This window comes from Acomys russatus, chromosome 23 (assembly GCF_903995435.1).
Source record: "Acomys russatus chromosome 23, mAcoRus1.1, whole genome shotgun sequence".
NCBI lineage: Eukaryota > Metazoa > Chordata > Mammalia > Rodentia > Muridae > Acomys > Acomys russatus.
In genome coordinates this window covers 1,766,996-1,794,522 of record NC_067159.1, presented here as the reverse complement: position 1 = coordinate 1,794,522, position 27,527 = coordinate 1,766,996, and the positions used below count along the sequence as shown (strand labels likewise).

At 51.7% G+C, this 27,527-nt stretch overlaps 1 protein-coding gene across 2 annotated transcripts; it reads left to right on the top strand.

Moving 5' to 3' along the window:
* The first annotated feature begins 511 nt into the window (after nt 1–511).
* On the top strand, nt 512–27,051 carry Phgdh (phosphoglycerate dehydrogenase). 2 transcript variants are annotated; one of them, XM_051165790.1, is made up of 12 exons: nt 512–708; nt 6,237–6,388; nt 8,292–8,357; nt 9,909–9,963; nt 10,066–10,164; nt 18,364–18,496; nt 18,907–19,055; nt 19,886–20,038; nt 23,514–23,646; nt 24,666–24,796; nt 25,815–26,052; nt 26,832–27,051. In XM_051165790.1, the coding sequence occupies exons 1-12, from the start codon at nt 571–573 to the stop codon at nt 26,984–26,986; spliced, it is 1,602 nt and encodes a 533-aa protein (XP_051021747.1). In that variant the 5' UTR covers nt 512–570; the 3' UTR covers nt 26,987–27,051. The 2 variants fall into 2 exon arrangements, with proteins under 2 accessions (XP_051021747.1, XP_051021748.1); XM_051165791.1 differs by lacking the exon at nt 512–708 and adding an exon at nt 1,418–1,544.
* Nucleotides 27,052–27,527: the final 476 nt, after the last annotated feature.

Here is a 27,527-nt window from a genome sequence, read left to right as displayed (position 1 = left end):
CGCACACACACACCACACACACACACACACACACACACACACACACACGCACACACACACCACACACACACACACACACACACGGTTCCTTGCTTGCTTGTGAGATTAAGAAACAAGACGTGTGTGTGTGTGTGTGTGTGTGTGTGTGTGTGTGTGTGTGTGTGTGTGTGTGTTGCTGGGAATGGACCGGTAGTGGGTCTTTATCATGAGATTTAGTTCTCTCGGGGAGACCGTGTATTTCTCCACTTATTTCAGATATAAATCAGCCTGTCAGCGTAAATCGTGCGTGTTAAACTCACCAGATGCAGGTAAGAGCTTCACTGCCAGAGAAATTTGTCAGGGTAGGATTAAAAGAAAAAATGTGTAGGAGGCTCTTCCCGGGGAGGCGGAGTCGGCAGAGTTTAAGTATTTCTGACCAATCAAAACGAGACCATTGGCGAGAGGAGGGGGAGGAGGATAAAGGGGGAGCGAGAGATCGAGAACCCTCCCCAGCCACCCGAGCCAGCGCAGCTTCCTGACTGAAGTGGTTCTGCTCAACCAGAGCAACTGATCCCGAGGCCTGCTCCAGCAATGGCCTTCGCAAATTTACGCAAAGTGCTCATCAGTGACAGCCTGGACCCCTGCTGCCGGAAGATCCTGCAAAATGGAGGGCTGCAGGTGGTGGAGAAGCAGAACTTGAGCAAGGAGGAGCTGATAGCCGAGCTGCAGGTTAGGCGAGCTAAGTCACCGGGCATCTTTATGGCCAAACCTCATGGGTGCCAGAGCTGCTCTCACGGGTGCCAGGGATGCGCTCCCCTGTCTTATCAGCTGGTCCCGGGCCCTCCGGAGATAGGGAGCCAGCAGGGGGAGGGAGGAAAGGAAGAGAGGAGCGAACGGCCCAGAGCTGCAGGATGCAAACTTTGCGTACTGTTTGCAACCGCGTGTTTCTAGCCGGGGTTGCAAAGTGCAGCTGCTCCATCTGGTACTGCGGGATGCCAGAACCTCTCCGGAGCTTTCGCCCCGGCGGCAGGCTCCCGACTTGGGGGAAGGGTGCTGTGTGCGGAGACGCGCACAAGGGGGTTGGGGGAACCCATCTCCGCTCCCTGCAGGCCGCTGGGGTGGGGGCAGGGGGCGCTGGCTCTGCCCCTGCCGGTCCCGTGGCATCTGTGGCAGCGGACTCGCACCGCCTTTTTTCTGATGCAAGACCTTGGCGCGCTTTCTCCGACCCCGGGCCTCCGGAGAGCGCTCGTGGGATTCCGGGCGGGTAGGGGGTGCAGCCAGAACCCCGCACCGCCCACGGGGCCGCCTCCTGGAGTCAGTCTCTACCACTGGCTTCACTACCGAACCGGACCGACTTCGCTACATCAGAGTCCTGCCCCATGTGCCATGGGGAAAGATTACTTTTACCAGCTCTTAGGATGAAATTTATTGGTCGATATTAAAAGCCTTTCCTTTATTCGAAAAGCTTTTGCTAAGTTAGGTGACTTTGCTCAGATTTGGTGGGTTCCTGCTTTGTGAGCGCTTCACTCTAGTTCCTCCCCTTCCTGCTGGTCCGACCCATCCAGGTAAGCTGCCTCCCGGCTCAGCTGTCCTGCCCCACCCGCCGAGTTCCACGTGCTCCGTTTAGGGCCTGAAGCCAGAGCGAATGTGCATCTCCTCTTGCTCAGGCTGAGAGGCCTTAAGCCGCAGAGACCAAGCGGGCTTGCTTTGGCTGCCTAGAAACTCTCTCTAAGCTTGCTTGTCTGTTTCTCCCAAGATTCTGCCCCGCCTCCAACCCCCTTCCTCTTAGGAGCTGATATCCTAGCCTTCAATCGCAGACTTCTTCTGGTCAGGTCTTTGAGACGCTTGTAGGAGATAGGTGGCCCATGCCAGTAATCCCAACACTCAGGAGGCGGAGGCAGGGGGATCTCCCGTGAGTTCGAGGCCAGACTGGTCTACAGAGCTGGTTCCAGGACAGCCAGGGCTACACAGAGAAACTCTTGTCTCAAAAAGAAAAGTGAAAAGGCTGGCTGATTCATGCCTAGCACTAAGGAGGCTGAGTCAGAAGTGTCTCTGAGTTGGAGGGCCAGCCTGGGCTACAGAATGAAGCTCTATCTGGAAACCATGGCACGGGAAAGAAAGAAGGGAAAGGCGGTAGCTTTTGGGGCGCAGGGCCCAACACTGAGACAGCTGGTCAGGTGATGGGTCTGAGACAGCGAACAGTGGAGCCTGCTGGAATGGAAAGCACAGAGAAGGGATTGCTGCGGTGGTCTTTATGGGTAGGAGGGGCTAGGGATGTGACTCTTACAGTGGATGGGATTAATAGAGCCATCACAGCTTTCTCATTTCCTGGGCCAGTGACCAGGAAGGCTGAGAAATTACTTTTTGGGGCCCCAGTGGCTGCGATTGGAGGGCTTTGCTGCTTGCCAGGGGCACAGAGAACTATTATGCCCAATAAAGGGGCAGGAATAGGGAGTATGAAGAGCAGTGTAGGGGGGAGGGTGGGAGGGGAGGGTGGGAGTCTGGTGCTAAAAGCAGGGTGTTTTCATGCCATGGAGACACTTGACTGGCTGGTCTGTGAGGCTTCGGTCTGCCTTGGCAAAATACCCAGTTCTGAATGCCAACTAACTAATCTTGGATAACCTGCAGGGGCCCCCTGATTCCCACCCTCCCTCCTCATTTATCTCCTTCTGAGAGTAGTCTGGCAGAGTGTCTCCTGCCCTCCCCCATGTTAATCTTTGCAGCAAGAAGCAAGAGTTAGCCCCGGCGCTGGAACTGGCCTCTGCTGTTCTAGGCAGGCTGTTTGCACTCAGCCCAAGAAGGAGGTGTTACACCATTCACTGTCTCCCCTAGTGATAGGTTGCCAGTCATGGAGGCACAGGACACTGGGCCACTGGGTTTCATAAGCCATGAGCAGCGTTGTAGCAAACAGTGGAGACACACAGCAGTGCTGGCAATGTCTTGTTTCACGTACGGGGTTTCAGTGTGTTGGAGTGAGTGTGAGGGCACGGGTACACGTGGGTCTGAGAGTACAAAGACCCAAATTAGAGGCTGTCCTTTTCTTTCATCATCATAGCCATTATTTGAGACAGGTTTTGTGTGTGTGTGTGTGTGTGTGTGTACACGAGTGCAACTGAGTCCTTTGTAATTTGTTTTGTTTTGTTGGTTTTCTTTTTTTTTTTTTTTAGTTGAGATTTAGAGGAACCTGGACGTGGTAAAGGTTCCTCAGAGCCAAAAGCTAGCTCAGCTGGTGGGTGGAAAGTACAGTTTCAGGGTGATAGCCCACAGAGCAGACCCAACCTTGGGGGCTGTCAGAGAAGGCAGGCAGTTGAGTTCCCAGCATCCCCTACAACTGCTGTTTCCTGAGTGGGGGGGGGGAAGGGGTGTCTCAATCGGGTAGCTTTGGAGGGAGTGCTGAAGGCCAGAGGGCTGATTGGGCTAATTACCTGGAACAGGGAAGGGCCTGGGCTTCAGATCAGAGAAGAGATAATGGTTCTCCCTTTTCCTGTCTCCCGGTGTATATGAGACTGGGGGTGCAGAGAGGGGCAGGGGACAACCTTCAGATGTCAATTTTTTCCTTTGCTGGAGGGATCCTACGTGCAGAGTCCCAGGATTGTGCAACAAGTGGTTTTTGTTTGTTTTTCCAGCTGAGCCATCTCACCAGCCCCAATTTGTTCTTTTAGAGGCAGGAACTCACACTGTAGCCCAGGCTAGTCTCAAATTTGTGACAATCCCTAGGCTTTCACAGTAGTGAGCCCCGCGTGCAGGTTGCTGCACTCATTTACACGCAGGTGTCGAAGGGTCATTGCACAAGTCTGTACATTGCTGGTCTATACTTTGCATGCATGCTTTATTGAGTTCTTTTTCTTTAAAGACTTTGAAGAAAAGTGGTCATTTTGTTGGTGGTGTATGGCATTTTATTCTTTTTGCAAGACCTTTCTTCGTGTAGAGGTTTAAATGTAGAATATAGCCATTTTACAGTTTCTGGGATGTGTCTCTTTAATAAAGAACAAAACTTTGTCATTCTAAGATCTTAAGAAATCCCATGGTCGGGTGTGGTGGCACACCCCCTTTAATCCCAGCACTCAAGTGGCAGAGGAAGGCGGATCACTGTGAGTTTGAGGCCAGCCTGGTCTACAAAGTGAGTCCAGCACAGCCAAGGCTACACACAGAAACCCTGTCTCAAAAAGAAAGAAAGAAAGAAAGAAAATCCAATATACATTTTTCTCTAGTGCTTATTTTAAATTTCTTTAGTTCACCTCTCAGTGCTAGCTGGTCTTAGCCAACCCACTAGAGCAAGTGTTGGCAGGTTTCGGTGTATCTGTGATTCAACTGTAGGGTCGGGACGGTTTCTTGGTCATTGTACCTACCAGTGGCCCAGCCAGAAGAAGAAAGAAAAGAAATGGGGCCTGAGGTGGGGTGACCTGAGGTGGGTGATGGAGGTTTACAGAGCTGACTGGCTTGTGGTGGTGTGGGGGTAGTGTGGAGGGGGACAGGCATGGCTGGGTATGTGTTTCTCATTCATAAAATGAGCTTGGGACACATGTGAACGGTTTTTTGGGATTTGTTTGCAGGCACAACCCCAACAGGAAAGAATGCCCAAAGCACAAGCGGCTCCAGAGAAGTGGTTCTAGAACCACTCTTGTGTTTTTGGTTTTTTGTTCTTTTCTTTTTTTAAGGCAGGGTCTCCTATTACCCGGCCTGGCCTTGAACTCTGTCTCTGCAGATGCAGTCCATTCCAACATTTAAGCCACCCCTCTCCAAAGCCTAAGCCTTTGAGCAGCACAAGCTTCGTTCATTCGTCCCCCTTTCCCCAGCAGAGACAATATAGTGCTCGGTCCTCCATTCCAGGCCTGTGCACAGTAATTGCAGTGCGGGCCTCAGCCTTGGGGCCTGTGTCTGTCTTCAGAGCCCATGCCCTGGTGGAGAGATGCAAGAAGGCCTTCGTGGGACCTGGCTGAGAGCTTCCGTGGGGAAACAGGGCCTGAGGAGCCTTCCGGCCAACCCTGCTAACATTCGCTTACCTGTGCAGATTAGGGATAAGGAATAAGATGACCCGAACTTTGGCCCCTGGGGCTTGATGCTCTTTTAAATTCTTGGTGTGTGTGTGTGTTTAATTGGTATTTGTTATGTTGATTGTACTAATTAATTAAATAGAAGCATAATCTTTTAGATTAATTAGAACTCCTGGCCCCCAAGCACTGAGGTTACAGCCGTGTACCTGCCCCCATAATCAGCTGCTTAGTGCCTTCTTAACATTTTGTGTTGGCCTGAGGCCACCCATGAAGAACAGAGTACATACAGCCTTGTTCACTTGCTGCTTCTCTTGAGGATTCTTGTTCTGTTTGGGCAAAGAATGTCCTTGGGGCAGGAGGACAGTACATAGGGTATGATTCTGAATGACACCATGGTTGGGGGGCTACCTTGGCCCAAGGGTAGCAGTCAGGACAAATTCCTGGTCTAAATTTTCACACGTGTACGTTTAGTGTGACCCTCTGAGGAGCAGACAGCCCAACTTAGGTTCTGCCTGGCTCTGCCCCTTCTCTGGTTTTCAGGAACCACTTTCCCTCCGGCAGGAATGCCTTCCTCCGGTTTGCTCACTCCTTCAGCCAGCATTTACAGGCTCCCTTCCGCATGCCTGGCCCAGGGCCCTGGGATTGAAACCGGATTCCACCTCTGCTCTTCAGCGGCTCAATGTCCGATGGAGGAAGTGACGTGGAAGAGGGCCAGGTGCTATACCTGCCTGTCTGGTTCTCTTCTCACACATCCGAGGCCGGAACCCACATACATCTCTTTCTAATAAAGGATGCAGCGTAAAGTTGAGCCCAGGCCAGACTAATGATGACTGTACAGATGTTGCTGGTTCTTTGTCTTTTGGGAATTCACCTGTGGGGCAAGGCAGCTTACAGGAATGCTAGTGTGTAACAGAGCTGACTAGGGCCTATCTCTGGTCACACTGAGGGTACAATTAGGACGGGTTACCCCTTGGCTTCAGGTACTTATTGGGGTACCATCTAGGGAAAGATGAGTCAGATGCCTCCAGCCAGGAGGCTGATGCTGTAGCTGGAGTGTGCTGGCAAGGCACTTGTATCTTACAAATAGTCTCAATTCCAAGTAAAATCTGTGCAGGTTTTCATCCGCATCACCCTAAAGTGTGCAAAGAAGCCAGAGCTGCCTGCACATACATGGGCATTCATCCACCAGAGGGAATACACCAGAGGCCTCAGGTGTATTACAGAACAGCTGTATGAACTCAGGTATTTTCTTCCTCTGCCTAGGACTGCGAAGGCCTTATTGTCCGGTCAGCTACCAAGGTCACTGCTGATGTCATCAACGCTGCAGAGAAGCTCCAGGTGGTGGGCAGGGCTGGCACAGGCGTGGACAATGTGGATCTGGAGGCTGCCACGAGGAAGGGCATCTTAGTCATGAAGTGAGTAGTGGAAGCTGCGAGTGGGTGTAGAGACTGAGGAGGGAAAATAGTGCTGGCATGAAAGCTGGTGGAAGGCCTTTCAGAGTGCCGTCTGAGGTAGGCCCCTCAGAGTGCCGTCTGAGGTAGGCCCCTCAGAGTGCCGTCTGAGGTAGGCCTTTCAGAGTGCCGTCTGAGGTAGGCCCCTCAGAGTGCCGTCTGAGGTAGGCCCCTCAGAGTGCCGTCTGAGGTAGGCCCCTCAGAGTGCCGTCTGAGGTAGGCCTCTCAGAGTGCCGTCTGAGGTAGGCCTTTCAGAGTGCTGTCTGAGGTAGGCCTTTCAGAGTGCCGTCTGAGGTAGGCCCCAGATCCCTACCATGTCGACTACCTCAGCACACTTGTTCCACACTGTGAAACTGAGGCTCTCTCAGACGGTGTGCAACTCACACTCCTTTAGTGCTTGCACATCTGCAGCTCAGCGTAGGCATCAGAAGGGCGGGCGTAGGTGAGTTCTCTCTGGTTTTCTGCTTTAGTCTTGCTCTTGTGGTGTTTGGATAGCTCAGTGGCGTGCACCCTGTACAGGTAGACAGATGCACACGCTCTTGGTGGAGTGACCTCCCATCTTGTCTCTTCCTTTACTTCCCTGCACCAATCTGAAGCAAAGAGTTCAGTTTCTCTTCCAGCACTCTGGGCCCCAGAGGAGAGGGGTTCCTCTTAATGCTGTGTTTGTAGAAGCCTGGGGGCAAAGGTCATGGCCGGCAGGTCACTGCTGCGCTGTCCTGCACTAGGCACCTGGGTAGTATAGCCATTTGCAGTCCCGCGTTGCTGACCCTAAGCCGGGCTGTGCCTTCCCCTCCCCGCAGGAGGGTAGGGTTTGATTGACAGAGTGAATGACGTCAGGGCCTAATGGTGGGGATATTAAAGGATAACCCAGCCCCACTTCCGCCCACGCCCCCAGCTGCTTGCTGAGGGAAGACCCGAAGCCCTGTTGACTGGCACAAATACGGTTTTTCCATCCTTCTGCTCTTTCATAGTCTCCTGTCACTTTGTCACCTTCGTTTCCACAGATGAACACACCCCGTAGAGAAAGCCGAAGGGTTAAACATGTGTTAGGTTTTGGAGTTGCCAACACTGTTCTCCTTTCCGGAAGATGAGCCAGGCTGACTCACTCATTATGATCATTTGTAGTTCAATCCATTTGTCCACAAATTTCGGAAATTCCTTCTTTTTAATAGCTGAGTAGTATTCCATAGTGTAAAAAAAAAAAGAAAAAAGAAAAAATAGTAGGTGGATAGAACTCAAAAAACAACACCCAACATTGTGCTCTGACCATATGTATGGACATGTGTGTATCCTCACCCCACAATGTGAATTTTCACACTCACAAAAAAAAACATGCATACATAGGCAAAAATAATAGATCAAACTTTTTGATATCTTATTAAAAAAAAAAAAAGAGAGATGAGCCAGGCCAGAATTCTCCTGGGTTTTGTTGTTTGTTGTTGTTGTCGTCGTCGTCGTCTTGAGGAGTGGGCTTTTTCTCAGTTCAAAATGTGTTGAGTAAGGAAGAGAGAACCCAAACAGGTAGAGATGAAAACACGAGCTTCATTCTATGGGGCGCCATGAGGGTTGCCCGGCAGCGGGCTGACCCGAATGTGGGAGACTCTGCTTGGAGGAAGGATCCGAGGAGAGTGTAGATGGATGAGCCCTGAGATGAGAGAGGACTGGGCCACCCGTCCATCTTTCCATCCCTTGAGGTGTTTGGCTGAGGGAAGGCCTCCGCCTGGGAACAAGAAGCCAAGGTAGCCTGGTTCTTAGGGCATCAGAGTGTCAGAGAAGCCACAACTGGAGCGGGAGCGCGGGGCTGGAAGCATAGCATGCTGGCTTGCTTTGTCTGGGCCTGCTGACATCTCTTCTTTTGGGTCTTTAGCACCCCCAATGGGAATAGCCTCAGTGCTGCAGAACTCACCTGTGGGATGATCATGTGCCTAGCCAGGTAAGTCCCTGACTTCTCATTCTGAGGAGCCAATGAGAGCCCTGCAGAGTGTTGCATGCGCATGCGCAGACACCTTGTAGCTTCTGGGTGGGGGGGGGGGCGGGGGGCGTGTGTGAGACCGTCTAATGACAAGTGGATGGAGCACGGAATACAGATGAATTGCATCCTAACAAGCCGGGCAGTTGTTTGGCAGACATGGCCCGCTTAATAGGCATTTCTCACGTCTTTCTGTGATAAAGGCTTTCTAGTAAAATGGGATCTGAGGCTGTCCTGAGTCCCTTTGAAAGACCCAGCACTCTTTCCTGGGGCCTGAAACCAGCTGTGGTTGAAAAGTTATCTCTTCCCTATCTTCTCCCTCCTGCTGGGGAAGTTAACCTTTGCCCTGCCTGACCTCTCCCAAGATTCCTATCTAGCAGTGTAAACATTGCCTGGTCAGTAGTGGGGGACAGTGGGGAAGGGTGCACAGCAGCACACTCAGCAGAAGAGTCTCCCAGGATGCCTGGGCTGTGCCTGTCCTGGGAGGACTGTACAAGATGGTTTCACTTTTGTCTGTTAGATTAGCAGAAGTGTCCATCAATCTTCTGATTCTCCCACCCCCACCCCAGAGAGTGAAGAAAAGGTAATTTAAAGAAGACTGCCCTGTCCCAGCATCCCTTGCTGATGCCCCTCATCCAAGATGAGCACAGACCAAGATGTATGTGCCTTATTAGGAAGTACCTGACTCAGAGTACTCAGCAGTGGGTGTGCAGGCAGCTCTCCCGTGCCTGGGTGAGTGCTTTAGCCCAAGCGCCCCCCGGCATGCAGGAGTGAGCTCCGTCATTGAAGAAATGAATAGTGTGGGCCTGAGCGCCTCTCATGGAGTCCAGCGTAAAGAAGGTGCCCGCACGCACTGCCCTCATCTCGTCTTTATGGTTCCCAGAGGTGGTCCTGGTGCCAGGACCTACAGTCTGTGTCTTACCCTGAAATTCTACCTTTGCCCTAACTGCCACTTTCTCTGTTTGACCCAGAGAATAAAACATGGCAACTCAGACCTGCGTAGGAGCCACTAGAAGGAGTTAGTCTTTGGTGTGTGGCCGAGTAGGGGCAAGAGGAGGCAGGCAGGTGGTGCATGTGTTGGAAATATTAGGTTCAGTCAGGGCAGGTGGAAGGGCAGATCTGGGCTGTGGTACCCACCTGCCTCAGATTAGCTCTCTTGGGGTTTGAGAAGGAAGGTTCGTCAGTTGCCCCTTGATATCAAGAGTGGTCATTGCAGTATTTGTCTCTATAAACCTTGGAAGGCTGGCCACTGCTTACAGGAGGAAACTTGCCCAACCCGTTCACTCTCCTTGGTACCTTAGTGGTGAAGGTACATCGGATTCTTCCCTCAGCTCCTGGCTAAAGAAGATGTCTTATGGTGCCCAAGTCAGGCCCTGGCAACTCCTTGCTGTCCCAACCTCTCCTTACCTGAGCCCCAGCACCCATGTTGAGTGCGGTTCCCAGGAGAATGACCTCAATAGCTGGTGGCTGGGCTGAGCTATCCTTGGACCCACTGAACCTGTCGTATTCTTGCAGGCAGATTCCCCAGGCGGCAGCTTCGATGAAAGATGGCAAATGGGACCGGAAGAAGGTGAGCTGCTGCCTTGCCTTGCCCATGTGGGCTCAGCACCCAAGCCCCACCCACTCTTAGTCCTGTCATGGACATCTTTGCCTTTTGCCTGTCTGGTTGCAGTTCATGGGGACAGAGCTGAATGGAAAGACACTGGGAATTCTTGGCCTGGGCAGAATTGGAAGAGAGGTGGCCACCCGAATGCAGTCCTTTGGAATGAAGGTAGGAGGCTTCCAGACTTTGGGGGCCTTGGTCCTTTCTGAGGCAGTATTGGAAGACATGACTAAGCATGAGAAAAGCTGAAGGCTTTGTTGCACCTGGATCACTAGGGCCTCTTATTAAGTAAGCTGTAAAGTCAGGGAGAAAAGGAGCGCTGACCATTGGGACATCTGAACTCAAAAGCTGAGACTACTCAGTGTGGGTCCCTCAACTCCTGGTTGTCAGTAACCCTGAGTCTCAATGGGCCAGCAAACCTTCTTCTATGACACACACCCTTTTGGGTCATGCTACAAGGGCCTTCTGGGTTTTCTGTGTCTCCTCTCTCTGATAACTGAGAAAACAAACAGCTTTACAGCCAGGAAATTCTAAGGCATTTGTCTCTCTGACTTCCCTATATCCCTCATGATCCCAGCAAAGATTAAAGGTGCTGATAGGTGGACATAGTGTCCCGTGTCTCTAATCTCAGCATTTCAGAGCCTTTGGCAAATGGCTCATGAGTTCAAAGCCTGCTTGGGTTACATAGCAAGACCCTTTCTTTAAAATACGTGCCTGTTCGCATGTCCCGATACGAGAAATTACTAGACAGCTTTGTATGTGTCTCAGAAGTCACTTTGACCCTATCTTTACCAACTCTGGGAGCCAGGAGGCTCCTGGCTGGATGAAGGCTGTAATGATCTCGCATGTCTGCTCTGATAGCTGAAGGCAGCTCAGTGAATGCCAGTGGACATTCCGTATTTAATGTGATTGTTGCGGGAACTCCAGGGATTGTGGGTCACACAGCCGCCAGAAGCCTTTAGTTAAACATAGTAAAAAAAATTGTTTTGACAATAATCAGAACATGCCATGCCTGGGAAACGCTACAAAGAGGTGTTAGGGAGTCTCTCTCCTCCTTCTGGCTGTCACTGCCCCTTTTTTCCTGTTAGCACTAGAGTGAAAGTTAAGGTTGCGGGTGACATCCAGAATGTGCTAAGGACTCACTGAAGGGAAGGTGAGCCAAACCCCAGGTCCAGGGCCGCATCCCTTTCTCCAACACTGAACATCCTCTCCGCTCTTTAGTGTATCTTTTAAATCTCACATCTTTCTGAAGTCGCAGGTACTTAGGCCCCTGAGGGTAACAGGCCTGGTCCAGCAGGATCTATATATGGTAAAAAGGAATTTCAGCATGGCTCTCTGCAGGTGGAGGGAGCAGAGGTGCCATGAGCTACTGAGAACACTTCATCACCCTTCCTCTTCTGGGAGAACCCAGGTCCAGATTCTGAGCTAAAAGCTGGAACCAGTTCAGCTGAGAATTTCACTGACTGTGCAGTGGCGTGGGGACAGTAGGGCCCACGGTTTCCATTGTCCTTGCGGCATCAACACTCAGACTCTTCTAGCGTTATGAGAATGTTATCATCAGGAGGCCTCGGCAGTAACTGAAACTAGCCAGAGAGCCCCGCTTTGTTTCTCAAGTAGTGGCACAGGCACTTAGGCACTGCCCAGCTGCTCCCCAACCTACAGGTGTGGGCCACGTGGGGCCTTAAGCATCCAAGTCAAGGAGTGACAGACACTTCTCAGACATGTTTGTCTTCGAGGGATGCCTCGAGCCTGCTCATTTTAGTGTTGGTCTGTAGCTTTGAGGGGATGTGTTTAGGATAGAGTCTAACTATGTAATTTAGGTTAGCCTCAAACTTAGAATCTTCCTGCCTCAACCTCCTGAGTCCTGGGTGTGCACAGCCATACCTAGCCAGGGCTTTGAGAGTAGGGTTGCCTTTACTCAGGGCTTCTTCTTATCACTCTTGCCTGTGTCAGCTTACACACACACACACACCTTCTCGCCCCCGCAACATTCCTGGGTTCTAGTGAACACCATCTCAGGATAGAGATCCTGCGCCATCCAAGCACCTTCTGTGTCCCCGAAGCCACAGAGAATAAGATAGCAAGTTCTAAGTACCTAGACTAGGAAACAATGATCACACTATGAGATTATATTACACTTTTATGGTGTGTGTGTGTCTGTGTGTCTGTGTCTGCACACACGTATGTGCACAAGAATACGTGTGGGTCCCAGGGATCCAACTCAGGCCCACGTTGGTAGAGAGCACTTGTGCCTGCTAAGCCATCTCATAAGCCCAGTGATTAATTCATATTAAGTCCACTTTCAGACTAGTCTTGTTCCCTTTAAAAAGAATAATTAAACTGGTAGAGCATGGAGATTTGTAAGCATCTCTTTACCTAGACTGTTTTGTTGTTTGATTCGTTTCGGGGTACCGGGCCTTGAGCCCAGAGCCTCACACAGCAGATGGGCTGCTCCACTACCGAGCCACACCATCATTATTCTGTCTTGAGGCAGGGTCTGGCTGAATTGCCCAGGGTAGCCTTGAGCTTATGACCCTTTGCTATGGCTTCTAAATACCGAGATTACCGACGAGTGCTAGGATGCCCAGCTTAATGTAATATTTTAATTTAATTACATAATAAGTGAATGTGACTCCTGCGTCAGCCTCCTCTTCCTGTGGTATATGTCACCCTGGACTGCATTCTCTGCACATACGTGGAGTATGCACTCTGCCCAGAGAAGGTTGCCGACCTGTGTAGAACACATCATTGCATGTGGTGTTAAGCTTGTGTGTGGGATGCTTTGGTATGTGGGTTACTGGTTCCATTGGTTATCCCACCATTCGGACATTGAGGTTCAGCAAAGGCCTCTCCCATAATTCCCACGGAGCATTATTATTGTTTTTAAATTATTGTATTATCAGTAGACCCAGCTAGCAATCAGTTAAGACACAGACACTTGTTATATTTTAAAATAGCCTTAGTTAGCCTGGGGCAGGGCAGATATCAATCCTCTAAATTACTTTCCATACTAGGCTCTCAGGTGTGGGATCCCCGTCTCAATCCCATGCCATCTGCTTCTAATACCTTCTATCAAGCTATCTCCCATCTATAATCCTATATACTTGTTCGTGTTCTTCATCTGGGCCGGATTCTCCATCCACGCCAGCCATGTGCTTCTCCTCCATCTTAGCCATGGCGGCTTTCCACTCTTCCCTGCAGGTCTCCTTTCTCCTCCTTGTGGCATTCTTCTTCCCTTTTCCCAGAATCCCTCTCTCTCCTTGCCCCACCTATCTCCTCCCCGGCTCAGGTGGGATGGCTTTGCATTAAGCAAAAGGTGGGTCAGACAGCAAGCAGTAATTAGCATCAAAATACATCGGAGTATCTCCCCCCCACCCCCAACGCATTGCATTATGAAGTCCCAGTCTGCATCCCCTGGGTTTGCTAGTTAAAGGGATTAGTATAGGGTTCAAAGAGGGACCCTGCAGGCTGGAGGAAGCCTCAGAGCTCTGCCTTAACCACCATTCTCACCATAGCTCAGACCATGCAGCACCTGTGGGTTCCAGAGAGCAAGGGGAGGTAGTTAGAATTAGGCTGGGTGTGGCAGAGCATGTTGGCCATTCTTGAAACTCAGGGAGCATTAAGAATTCAATGCTAGCTGGGCTGTGGTGGCACACACCTTTAATCCCAGCACTTGGGAGGCAGAGGCAGGCGGATCACTGTGAGTTCGAGGCCAGCGTGGTCTACAAAGTGAGTCCAGGACAGCCAAGAAAACACAGAGAAACCTTGTCTTGAAAAAAACAAAATAAAACAAAACAAACAAACAAACAAAAGAAGTCGGATCACTGTGAGTTCGAGGCTAGCCTGGTCTACAAAGGGAGTCCAGCACAGCCAAGATAACAGAAAAACCTTGTCTCTAAAAAACAAAACAAACAAACAAATAAAAAAAGAACTCACTGCTAGCCTGGGCTGCCTACTGAGATCCTGCCTCAAGTATACAGAAGAGTTAAGTCCTAGAAGATACAGAAAGGCTGGGCATCCCAACAGGAAGTTCAGCTAGAATATATCTCAGTGTCTGCATGGGGCCTGTAAAAAGCAACTAGACAAGTTTGGGCGAACAAATGAATAGCGGCTAGCAGTGTTGTGTCCGGTGAAAAAGGCAATATGACTTTAGCAGCATTAGAGAGAAACAGGTTCCAGAACAAGGGAGACAGACCCGTGTGCAGCCCGCCGGTGACCTGAGTCATCAGGCCTTACACTCTGTTCTTACCTGGAACGTTGCCTCCTCTTGTTGAGAAATGACAGCCGTAGTTACTGACTCAACTTGTTTATGCTGGCATGTCCCTTAGGACGTGTAGCCAGGCCCAGGCCAGCTCAGAGAGCAGCTCTGTGCCTCCTTAACAGTGTCCCTGCAGGAGCCCGTTGGCATCTCCCAGCCATGTCTTTGTGGTCAGCGTTGTGGTAAATCTTCGCTCAGCAGCTGAGGGTCTGGCTGTCACGGGTCTTTCCTGGCCAGCCTCAATTTCCTAAAGTCTACTGCTCAGTTGCCATGGTCACAGAAGCATGCAAGGTCATATACAGGCTTAAGACAGTAAGACCAGGATGTGAGAGGTCACTCAGGCTGTCCTGGCTTCCAAGCTCACCACTGTTTCCACTCATGGTTCACATTAAGTCCCTAAGCAGCCACTGCTCAGCCACAAAAGTGACAGTCACTTTCCAGTGCAGGCAGTTCTTACCTCAGGAAAAAGAATATATATTATTGCATGTGAGCGTGCATGCGTCGGGTGTGTGCTTAAGTTACAGCACACCCTGTGGAAGTTGGTTCTGTCCCTCCACCATGTGGGATCAAACTCAGGTGGTCTGCAGCGGTGGCGAGCACCCTTAGCCACCAAACCATTTCGCTTACACACACACACACACACACATACCACACACACACACCTAGAGTTCCTAACTACCCTGGAACAATGACCTTCATACCTCCCACAGCCCCAGTGACACAAGTAGGAGTGAAGGGGGTATTCACCAAGGTTCAGGAAAGCTGCTGTGGGATATGGGGGTGGCAGGTATCAGTGAGAGCTGGGGGTGGGCATTGGGCTGTCACCTAAACAGCTTTGAGGTGATTGATAGTTTTTGTGAAGTTTGTGTGTAAAATCTGTTGCAGTGGCAGGAAGAGTTCTGATGCTCAAAGCACAGCTATGAGGAGAGAGGAAGGCGTGTCCAGACCCGTGAATGTCAGGGCCTTGTTTGGCCTCCTGTTAACACCACCAAGGTGATGCTGGGACCGTGGCGGAAACATCGTGTCTCAGTTGCTTTTCTGCTTTTCTACTGCTCGGATAAAACACCACAGCTAAAAGCAACTTGGGAAGGAAAGAGTTTATTCCGTCCAGAGAAGACAGGGTAGAAACCTGGAAGCAGGAACTGATGCGTGGGCAACGCAGGAGGGCTGCTTATAGACGTGCTCAGGCTATGTTCTTATACCAGCCAGGACCGCCTGTCACCTGCCCTCAGTGAACTGGCCTCTCCCATGTCAGTCGTTAATCTAGATAGTATCCCACAGACTTCCTAAGGGCCATACTATGGAGGTTTTTTGTTTTGTTTTTGTTTGGTTGGGTTTTTTTTTTTTTCCCAATTAAGATTCCCTCTTTCCAGATGTGTCCAGGTTTGCGTCAAGTTGACAAAAACAAAAACAAAACAAAACAACCAGCACTCTCCCCAGCCTAGGTACACTAGGACACCTGATCCTTTTCAGCCTTTCCAGGACATACGGGAACCAGGCAGGCATGTGTTGGGTGGGCCCGATGTTACTCTATCCGCTTTCACCAGCATCGGCTCCTAGTGTGAGCACCCAGCGCATTTCAGCTCCTTTATGCCCTAGTCAGCGCTAGTGAAAAAGCCAAGAGCACGGCTCCTCCCAGCCAGATTCATTCCTGGCAGTCGCCTGCAGATAAGTGAGATAGCGCCTCCCTTTGAGGAAGAAGCTGAGCCTGTGTGCTCTCTGTTCTGTGGGCAGGGCCTGCCCCTCAACGCCAGGCACCTGCCGCATAGCAGGGACTGGTATTCGGCCCTGAGCTCTGCCTTGGTCCCTGAGGGTGGAAAAGACCACAGTGAGCTCCCAAGTCACACGTGGCTTTTTGCTCTCTGGTGTTCTTGCCCAGTCCTCACTGCACCCGAGAAGACAGAGACCTCTGGATTAGAGATGAACGGGGCCATTGTTCCAGTCGGCTTTGGCACCCGCAGACAAAGGGGGATTGTGAGGATGGGGCCAGGACTCTGTCTCTCCCCCTGAGCAGTTCCTGCTGTACAGAAATGAGCAGGCTCCATCTGAGGGTGGTGATAATATCTGGATAGGCCCCCCGAACCCACAAGCCCATGGTGCTCTGTGCTTTGGTCCTTACAGGGCCACCAGAGGCAGTGTCTTTCCTCTGGCCTTCACTGGTGGCTGGGGTGGGGAAAGGGAGCTCCTTGGCTTTGCTTATGAACAAGGCTAATGATGCAAAATGTGGCCTGGAAATGTTAACTTATTTGTAACCATTACCGGCTTTATTTTTTTTTTCTTCTCCAAAAACTCTTGTGTGTGAAAAAAGAAGTGTTTGTATTATTGTAAGGCGGAATTTCTAGCCCCCTAGTTTCAAGTGGTTCCCTCATGCAGTAGCGCACACGAAAGGGGTGGCAACCGCCCGTGAGGCTTCACTTCCTCCCGGGTTTTGCTTACACTCTGATTCCACTACGAACATATCCTTGAAGGCCGAAGGGGACTCTTTTTTTGAATTACTTGTACCTTAGTGTGAGCAGGAGGTAGAGGAAGGCATCTCATGTTGGAGTCTTCGCCCATCTAGAAACTCCTGACAGGTGGCTGCCAGCAGCTGAGGAAAGACTCCTGGCTCCAGCCACACCCACCTCAGTGGATTGACAAGGACATGAGGGCCTAAGTGCCTATACCTCTTTCTCCATCGTCAGAATCGCAGACAAATGCTGAGCTCTGGAGGGAGGCCTGGGAAAGCCTCCTGGGCAGATGAGGCAGAGTGCTTAGGTCTTTGTTACTGTAAACCCCACACGCCTGCTTCCTGAATCTGCCCAGCCTGCTGTGGGGACAGCATGTAATTGAGGACATGGCTCTTAGGACTTGAATGACCCTTACTTGAGACTGTCTGGTACAAGGTTTTCATCTCATTCCACTTTGCTCTCTCCCAAGGAGTGTGCGTGCGTGCGTGCATGCATGCGTGTGTGTGTGTGTGTGTGTGTGTGTGTGTGTGTGTACACATATGTCTCATGGTTTCTCTACCGCCTCTCATGGCTCACAGTCAGGTGTCATTGTCCCTGTTGGACAGTGCTGCCCACCTATTATCCGCATGCTAACCTGGCCCCTCTTATTCCACCTTTCTATCGGGCAGGAGGGCAGGCACTAGTAGGACAGGCCCCATGGCTAGAGTATGCAGCTTTCTGCTCTATGCCAGCTGAGTGACCACTGCCTTGGTTTCTCCCTGCCAACACTGGGAAATAATGGTGCCCAACCTATCATGTATGAGGAAAATGAAAGCCACACAGCCAGGCCTGGGTACGAAGGTTTGATCCTAGCGCTTCAGAGGCTGAGGCAGGAGGATTTCGTAGTAGGGCAAACTTGGGCTTAAAAAAAAAAAAAAAGCACGGGGCACAGTAAATGTTACATTGCATTGCTGTTACCAGCATTGTCGTGATCAGCTGTGAGCGTCTGCACTGTCGCCCACCCATGTTTTCATGACGACCCTGAACCAGCTTCATGAGGCTGACATGCCCCGATTAAAGCAATTGCCATTGGCCACTGGTACTTCAGTGTGAGCTGAGACTCCCAAGTGCTCTGCATGTTGTGTAGTCTAGGTTATTTCAAAGCCAGGGGAGTTTTAATCCTCAGTAAATCAAATTCAAAGAGAGGGGCTCTTCTCCCCGAGGACATGTCAGTCCTAGTGTCTCACCTTTGTTTCTGACAGCGTCTCGGTGTCTTTTCTGATGCTCTCTGCCCCACAGATGCCATCCTCTCTCATTTCTCACAGCCCTCACGGCTGCATCTACCAGCCTGTGTTCCCTTTCCTAGGATGTCAGGGGCGTCATGTTCTCCACATGGCTGCCCTCCTGTCTCAGGCCTTCCGAGCTCCTGAATCTGCTGGGGCTGGAGCTTGGTGACAGGCAGCCTTTCCTTTGCTCTGGCTGTGCTCCCATCTGGTTCTGTATGCCTCCTTCCATTGGCCTACAAGAGGCAGGCAAGTGCCCCTAAGCATGCTGTACTGTCTGAGGATTACCCTAGAGGACTCAGTTAGGCTTAGCCTGGCGCCAGCTCTCTACCAGTGCAGTGGTCACTGATAAGAACAAGCCTGGTACTAAAGTTACCTCTTCCTTCTCGCTTCTGACCAGACTGTGGGCTATGACCCCATCATTTCTCCAGAAGTCTCAGCCTCCTTTGGTGTTCAGCAGCTGCCCCTGGAGGAGATCTGGCCTGTCTGTGATTTCATCACCGTCCACACGCCCCTCCTGCCCTCCACCACAGGTAGGCTCTCGGCTCGGCGTGCGTTTTCTGCAGGCAGCATCGAGCAGGTGCAGAGAGGGCCGTGCCGAGCATGGTGACATTTTGTCACGCGTGGCAGGATGGAGGAGGGGAGAGCTAGGTGGGAAAGCATGGGCGTTTGAATGAAGTGCATACATGTCCAGCTGGCCTCCCATGTGGAGGTGTCACAGAACCCTGCCGGGCTTTTGATTCTTAGACCCACTCAAAGCACCCTCATAAATCTAAGACTTGCTGAGTCTAACCCCAACACCGAACCGCGCATGTAGGAAGACAGAGGAGAGGAGGAGGTAATTATCCAGGAGAAAGAGGCCTCCTCAGAGAGGTGGCGTGAGGAACCCATGCTAAGTGAGGGGTCAGGAGCCATCACAGTAGGCAACATCTCTTTCTTCCAGGCTTGCTGAATGACAGCACCTTTGCCCAGTGCAAGAAGGGCGTGCGAGTAGTGAACTGTGCTCGAGGAGGCATTGTGGATGAGGGTGCCCTGCTCCGCGCCCTGCAGTCTGGCCAGTGTGCTGGTGCCGCGCTGGATGTGTTCACAGAAGTAAGTGCTGGCAGCCGTGACCTCAGGTCAGAGGGAAAAAGTGAGGAGTGGAGAGGCCTCGGGCAAGAAACTGTGGCATCTTCCAGGACAGTAGCTCGCTGTCTCGGGCATGGAGGAAGCTGTAGTGCCAAGGACACACCTGTGGTTTTGAGCAGATCTTTCTGTTAGGACCTGTTCCTGGTCAGGCTGTTGCCATGTTAATAACTTGGGGAAGACAGGGGCAAATTGACAAGACTAGGCGTTCCAGACATGGAAAGTGGGAGTTGGCATGTCATTTGACTTAAGTCAGCCCTTATGGCCAAGGGGATGGCCTGCCCGTTTCCATTAGCATTCCTCTTCCTCTTCCTTTCCTGGGGAGGGTCAGAAGCCAGTGATGACGAGGATATTCTCCCATGGTCCCCAGAGTGTACTCCTCCCGCAGCGTGTTCGAAGACTCAGCCTCAACAAACAGAGCTCAGAGTACTCGCGTCTACCAAATCTTGTTATTTCAACATCAGGGTTCCTCGGTGTGGCTGGGGGTTGGGGCTGGATGTGGGGGAGAGCACAGGCCTTGGTTGTAGCTGTGAAGCCGGGTTAAGTCAACAGCCCTCTCTGAACCCCCACAGCACTCGGGCACCCCCAGGCAAGGGTACATAGTGTTCTGGTTTGCGCTTCGGACTGTGTAGGACCATCTTCCTAATAGCTCAGCAGCATCTTCTGTCGTTGTTATCTTAGCACTGTCTGCTCTTAGGAGGCTGGGATGCCTAACAGTTCTCAAAATTCAGTGGGAACAACAGCAGAGGGTATAGAGCCATTCCCAGGACCAATTTAGCACTTATCTCTCTGGGCAGGAGCCACCACGGGACCGGGCCTTAGTGGACCACGAGAACGTCATCAGCTGCCCCCACCTAGGCGCCAGTACCAAGGAGGCCCAGAGCCGCTGTGGGGAGGAAATCGCAGTCCAGTTTGTGGACATGGTGAAGGGGAAATCCCTCACAGGGGTTGTAAGTATCTGTCCATGGGACCAGGGCCTTGGGTCTGGGAAGAGAGAAACAGCAGCTAGGGGTGGACAGGCCCAGGCCTGGGAACTGCAGAGTTGGAGCCTGTACTCATGTTGGCTAGGAGTAACTCTCCTATAGTCTTGATAGCTAAGACCTTGGAGCTGAAAGTTTGGTTCTGAGCTGTCAGATTGTAGCCTTGCTGGAGATATTGTGCCCCTTCCCAGGGCCAGCCACCAGAAAAAGGCTCCTTTGTTGTCCACATGCCTTGGGAATGAGTAGGTGTTGCTAGGGTAACGGAGCAAGGCAGTGTGTGTGATGGGGTAAGGGGTGGTGCTAGGGTGACAGCAAGGCAGTGTGTGTGCTGGGGTAGGGGGTGGTGCTAGGGCGATGGAGCAAGGCAGTGTGTGTGGTGGGTGACAGCAAGGCAGAGTGTGTGCTGGGGTCGGGGGTGGTGCTAGGGTGACAGAGCAAGGCAGTGTATGTGGTGGGGTAGGGGGTGGTGCTAAGCATTCTTCGCATCATGTCCTTGGTCAGAACTCATCCTGCTTTCTGTGTGGACCTTCCCTCTTAGTTGGCCCCCTTGCTTAGTCTGGTGAGGACCATATCTCTCTCTCTCTCTCTCTCTCTCTCTCTCTCTCTCTCTCTCTCTCTCTCTCACACACACACACACACACACACACACACACACACTCACCCCCTGGCCCCAGCCCTTAGGGGGTAAGGGGCACAGAACTTGGAGAGCACAGCTCTTCCTGGGGGCAGAGCTCTTCACTACCTCCTTCACCAACACTTTCTGGGCCTATGCAGCTATACCTCAAAATTTTGCTCTGTGTGTGTGTGTGTGTGTGTGTGTGTGTGTGTGTGTGTGTGTGTGTGTGTGTATGAGTGTTGTGGCAGGGTCTCATTATATTGGCCTGGCTGGCCTCTTCCTTCTGAGTGCTAGGGTTAAAGATGTACACAGCCACACTCCACATTTTTTGTTTGTTTGTTTGTTTGTTTTGTTTTTCGAGACAGAATTTCTCTGTGTGTATCTCTGACTGTCCTGGATTTACTCTGTAGACCAGGCTGGCCTCGAACTCACAGGGATCTGCCTACCTCGGCCTCCCAAGTGATGGGATTATCCACATTCTTTTTTTAAAAAATTTTCAATGTATACAATGTTGTGCCTGCGTGTACACCTGCAGGCCAGAAGAGGGCATTAGATCTCATTATAGATGGTCATGAGCCACCTTGTGGTTGCTGGGAATTGAACTCAGAATCTCTGGAAGAGTAGCCAGTCCAGCCCCCTCGCTCCCCGTTCTTATAAACCATAATGGACTTATTGTCTTGTTAGAGCTGAGTTCTAACCCCTCTGAGGACAGAGAGGGCTGACTTAAGTTTCTCTGCAGCTTATGTGTGTGTGTGTGAGAGGGCGATTGCCTTTCTAGCTGACCCACAGCCTGGAGACTGTCACTGGTCGGCTCAGAATGATGCTACGAAAGACAGTTTCACTCAGCGCTCCTTCCTCTAGTTAGACGGCTCAGTTCTCTGTCTTGAGACAGTCAGGATGCCGTTTGGTCTGTGTTGATGAGGGGGCTTCTTGAAGGACAGTTGTGTGAGGGTGTGCAGAGCCTGCAATGACTGGATGACATTGACCCGTCTGTCCTCTCCTCTGCACACTGTGCTAGCTCCTTGAGGCCAGAGCACATTTTTTCTGCTCATCTGGTCACCCGATGAGCCTCTGAGCAGGTGACCTTGACTGGGGTCCAAGCTGAGTCTGACTAGAGAACAGAAGGCTGAACAAAGCTGCCCGTCAACGCCTGGTGCCCTGCTAATGAGTGCGCCCCCCCACACACGCTTCAAGGCAACCTGATGTAGGCTTGACCCAGATGTAACCACCTGTGTGATGAGATCCGTGATGTTCTGACGCAAGCTCCGTGGAGCACGAAGACAGAATGTTGCCATCTCAGAGAGGACATAAAACTGTTAGCCACAGCAAGCGCCAGCAAACTGAACTATCTACCCCAAGCTGCTGACGGTCCTTGGGAAGAGAAGACAAGTTTTTATTACAAGAGGAAATTTCTCCCTAGTTCCTCCTGCATCCCCTGATGAGCATTAGGACTGGTCTGAGGCACCAGAGACACCTGACTCCACCCTGACATCTTTCCTGTTGGTTTCTCAAGGCTGACCACTGCCCCTCCTATTTCACACACCGTCAGTCTGCAAGCGCCATCCCTAGGCTGGGCTTTGTGGGCTCCATACAGTGGACAGGAGTGAGGTGTGACCTCTGCTTTGAGGCTTCGTGGCTGAGCACATCTGCTCTGTCTGCGTCCACCTCCTAGCCCTCCACTTTTCCTTCCTTTGTTTCCTGCAACTTCTTAAAGCAGCACTGAAGCCTCTTGACAATAAGAATAGAAATGTTGTATTTTTTCTCACCTCAGAGCTGCTTATTTGACTTTCTTTTTTTGTTTGTTTGCCAGTAGGGTGGGGAAGTGGCTTGTGTTTAGAGTCAGGGTTTTACCCTGTAGCTGCACTGCCCCTGGAACTCAGGGGGGCCTCTTTCCTGCCTTGGCCTCCCTACTGCCTGAGATTCCAGGCATGAGCCTCCATGCCCAGATATAAAGCCCAGATTTCTCATTAAATCCTTCTTAGATGGATTCTTTCTAACTGGGAGCCAGAGTGTCTGCAGCCACAAAAAGGAATTTTACTTCAGAACAAGGAAGCTCTGTTTTTAGAGGTCCCTCGGAGGGGGAGAGAGGTACATGCCCTGAGACTCTATACTTGGGATGTCTAGGGCCATTCCAATTGGCTCCCAGTATGCCTCAATACACTTGGGATAGGTGGATGCTTGAAATATAACATAGGTTCATCAGAGCTGCCTGAATCTCTATAAGGTATGGCAACCAGGCATAGTTTTCAGAGACAAACGGGAGCAGTCACTTAAAATAATCAAAATAGAAAATAAAATGAGCTGGGTACAGTGGCTCTCCAATAACCCTAGCACCTTCCAGTCAGCTAAGCCTGGAGTTCAGCCAGGCTAGGCAACTATAGAGCAAGACCGTGTCTTAAAAGAGAAATTAAAAAAAAAAAAAAAAGGCAAATTATATTGCTACCCCCAAGAAGAGCCACTCCGTCTCACCACTGTCTGTAACTCTGTGTTTTTCTGAGCTGTCCAGACTGCTCTCCATCATATAAGAAGCCAATCTCCCACACAGGGTACCAGAACCAGTGCTGCTCAATGAAGGAAGCAAGGCCTCTTACAAACCCTGCTCTGGCCATACGGTGTGGTGAAGGCTTTCTGTGTCCCCACAGGCTCTGCAGCTCTCCTCACCTATAGGGATATCATTGTCCCCTGCTTGATGGTTGGTGGACATTGTCACCCAGCACCTGAGTTGCCTCTCTATGCCTCTCCTGGCCACATAGCATTGATTCGGTTGCTCATCCAAGCACGTGCTCTCCGACTTCTTTTCAACCTCACCCCGCTCCCCTCTTCCTGCAGGTAAATGCCCAGGCCCTGACCAGTGCTTTCTCCCCACACACCAAGCCTTGGATTGGTCTGGCAGAAGCGTTGGGCACACTAATGCATGCCTGGGCTGGCTCCCCTAAAGGGACCGTCCAGGTGGTGACACAAGGTGAGCCTAGGTCTGGCCAGGTGCATAGCATGAGCTAAGGGCAGCATGAGCTAGGGGCACTGCCTGGAAACGGTGGGTGGGGGTCAGGGGTGGGGGGGTAGGGGATGGGGGTCAGGGGTGGGGGGGTGGACTCATCTCTCCTGGATGTGTCCAGTGCTCATTGCATATTGAGTGGCAGACTCGAGGGACTTGAACTCTGCTCTGAGTATAGCTCTCCTCTCCCACTACAGAAATGGACAAAGGTGTGTGAGCTCCCTGGGAAAATGTATTTAATTTTCCCAGCTCATGTTTATGCAGTGTTTTTAGGGTAGACATGTTTCCTGTGCAAGAGACCAGAGAGTTTCATGTAAAAGGCGTTGGAATCTGTAGAGAATCTATACTAGCCAGCAAAACTGTATGGGTCTGGGGGTTCTGACCTGTGGCTTTGTGTTGGCAGCCCTGCCACCTTGGTAGTGGGTCCACCAGTCTGCAGGTGGGGTTGGGTGGCTCCCTTTGCCCTGTTTGGCACCTGATACTTGGGGAGAGATTAAAATCAGGCAGGACAGGTAAACCTCAAACACTGGGGTTACCAGGTACAGGCAGAGCCAGGGGATGCCATGCCCACTGCCCTGAGGACCCAGGCCCTGAGGAAGCACAGCAGGGAACTGCCTGTGTGGTTACTGTGGTAGCTCCCATCTGAGTGCTTACAAGAATCTTGAATTCCAGCCGCTTGTGGGAGCACACGGTTTTTCAAGTTTCTTTTGGGAAGTAAGGCAGGCCATGGTGTACAATTGAGTTGGTCTGGGTTTGAGGGGTGGAGGTGGAGGAAGTTTCTCAAATTGGTTAAAGCATTCTGGGCTTGGACCCAGATGTGTCCCCAGCTGGCTTTCAGCACTCTGAAGGAGTTAACAGTGCCCAGCGCAGCTAAGGTTCCCAGGGCACCAAGAGCCCTGTACTAGGGACAGGTACCTGTGCAGCCCTGCCCCCTCCTCTGGCACCTACTGAGCAACTGGCCTTAGGGCAACTCCCTGTGTCCCCAGGAACATCTCTGAAGAATGCTGGGACCTGCCTGAGCCCTGCAGTCATCGTTGGCCTTCTGAGAGAAGCATCGAAGCAGGCAGATGTGAACTTGGTGAACGCTAAGCTACTGGTGAAAGAAGCCGGCCTCAATGTGCGCACCCTCTTTACTCAGTTGTACTCTGCCACCCCCTTTTTTTGTTATTTGTTTTATTTTTTATTTTATTTTATTTATTTTTTGGAGACTTTCTCATAACCTAGGTTGTCCTTGAACTCGTGATCCTTCTGTTTCTACCTCCCAAATGCTAGGATTATAGGTATGTGCCTCCAGGCCCAAGGATTATAGGCATGTGCCACCAGGCCCTAGGATTACAGGCATGTACCTCCAGACCCTGCTCCACCCCATATTTTAGAAGCCTGTTCACAGTTTCACTCATTGGGTTGGCTTCTTGCCATCCACCCTGCCTACTGGCGGGGGCTAGCCTTTTTCTTCCCCTGTGAAGAGACAGCGTTTCAGAGTGAGTGCATACTCACAGAAGTACCGTGTGTATAGAGTGAGTGCATACTCACAGAAGTACCGTGTGTATAGATGCATCAGTGCTCTGAGGAGGAGGTGTAAGGCACCTCCTTTTCACAACTGAACAAAAATGACTGCGCAGGACTGCATCTGAGGGGCTGGGAGATGCTTGCAAACCCCGGGGCCACACTCTTCCACCACCCTCAGCTTCCCTTTGCGGCTTCTGCTCTCATTCCCCTTTGTTTCAGCCAGTTCAAGTTGGATGAAGCCACAAGAACAGAGCTCTCCTCCTACTGCCCCCCTTCCTCCTTTCCAGCATCCTAGTCAGGCCATGGACTAAGACACTGGAGCAGAAAGGACCAGGCTGGTCGGCTACCCAAGGCTCAGTCCTCGTCAGCCTTGCTTCTCACTTCCCATCCTTCCTGGCCAGCCAAGCAGACCCCCGCTCCTCCCTTTATGGGGCATAGTGACTTCTGAGAAGCTAATATTCGGGGACATAAGGCTCACTCCATTTTTCCCTATCCCCAAATTACTGGTCCAGGCTAGGTCACACACACGCACACACACATACATACATACACACACACACACACACACACGAGTGATTACATGGAAAGGACAGGAGAGAGTTTAACTGCCTGTCTTCTCTCTGCAGGTCACCACCTCCCACAGCCCTGTGGTCTCAGGGGACCAGGGCAGTGGGGAGTGCCTCCTGACTGTGGCCCTGGCAGGTGCCCCCTACCAAGCCGTGGGCTTGGTCCAGGGCACCACGCCCATGTTGCAGGTGCTCAACGGAGCTGTCTTCAGGCCAGAGGTGCCCCTCCGCAGGGGCCAGCCTCTGCTCATGTTCCGGGCTCAGCCCTGCAACCCTGTAATGCTGCCCACTATGATTGGTGAGGAAGCCTTTGCAGGGAGGGGCGACAGGGGGAGAGGGTACTGGTGCTGGCCAGGCTCCTGATGCAGAGATGGGGTTGGGAGTGTACGGGGGTCTTCCCTGGAATTGGGCCCCAGGGAGATGTTACTTTCGGCCTTTCTCTGTGCCTCAGGGCATGTCTATATGTACCTCACAGACAGCCTTACAGAACTTTCCACAGCATGAGGAACAGCTCAGAGGGGGAACAGGCTTATCTGTCTGAGATCACAGCAGTATGGGCAGAGGTGGGCAGAGTGCCAGTTATGCCTAGCCATGGCACAGTCTGCCATGTTCCCGGGAGCTTATTTAATGGCCCGTTCCCTCTACAGGCCCTGGTGGCCATCCTAGCTGCAGCAGAGTGTGTCAGAGCACCCTGTGTGTCCTCCATCTCTGGGACCTGGGCTGCTGAGGGTTCTGGGGTTTGTCTAGGTTTAACAGAAGATGTATCCCCAGACCCAGAGTGGCAGGTGGGGTGGGGGTCTTATTTCATCATCTTTGCCATTGCCCAGAGGTGGAGGCTCTTTGCTTTTCTTATTATCTTCCTTGCTATTGGTCCAGCTCCCTCTGCCTCACCTGATGTTCAGGCAGTGCGGAGAAGAATCTGGAGCAGAGGACAAATCACCTGCCCCGCCACTGCAGCTCCTTAATATGGAGACCCGCCCCCTCCCTCCGCTGTGCAGCTTTGGTCACAGAATCAAGGCTTCTCGATCCTTCTTTCGAGTGCCGTACTAACCAGGGCTTTCCCTTTTCCCCTCCCAGGCCTCCTGGCAGAGGCAGGTGTGCAGCTGCTGTCCTACCAAACCTCCAAAGTGTCTGAAGGAGAGACCTGGCACGTCATGGGCCTCTCCTCCCTGCTGCCCAGCCTGGACGCATGGAAGCAGCACGTGTCTGAAGCCTTTCAGTTCTGCTTCTGACCCTGGGACTCAATAGCCCCAGCCCCTCCGAGGGCTCTTCTGAAGAAGCCCACTCACCGTGGTCTCTAGGGGAGAGGTCTGCATTCCTGGGGCAGAACCTGAGCTTCTGCCTGAAATAAAGTCTAGCAAAGCCTCTAGCTCTCCATGGCTGTCTGTGAGGTCATTATCCAGAAAAGCCAGCAGAGGGCATCCTCAGTCTGCTTCTGGAGGCAACTGACTGGTAGGGTATGTGGAGGAAGGTTATCCAGAGGCACTTTCACAGGAACGTAGCTCAGAGTCGTTCAGAACTCTTTCGTGCTAGGAGTACACATTAAAGAGGCCAGGCCCTGGCTGGTACTTTGCCCTCAGAATTCTAGCCATACTGTCCTCATTACAGTCTTGTGGGGCGTGGCTAACCACGTGGGTTATATGCTGCGGGGGAGTACACATCCTCCTGGGTCAGGGAAGGCAGTCATTTGAGCAGAGGATGTTGGTGTCCTGGGAGTTGTTTTGGACAGACTCTGTGAGGTAAAGAAAGGTATGCGCCCAATCCTCGCCATCC

What these genes read in the sequence shown, in the direction of transcription:
- Phgdh (XM_051165790.1), top strand. Translation starts at nt 571, where the DNA reads ATGGCCTTCGCAAATTTACGCAAAGTGCTCATCAGTGACAGCCTGGAC. An exon ending in CCTCCTGCCCTCCACCACAG is followed by an intron (nt 18,497 to 18,906) that starts GTAGGCTCTCGG and finishes TCTTTCTTCCAG; the next exon opens with GCTTGCTGAATGACAGCACC. An exon ending in CGTCCAGGTGGTGACACAAG is followed by an intron (nt 23,647 to 24,665) that starts GTGAGCCTAGGT and finishes CTGTGTCCCCAG; the next exon opens with GAACATCTCTGAAGAATGCT.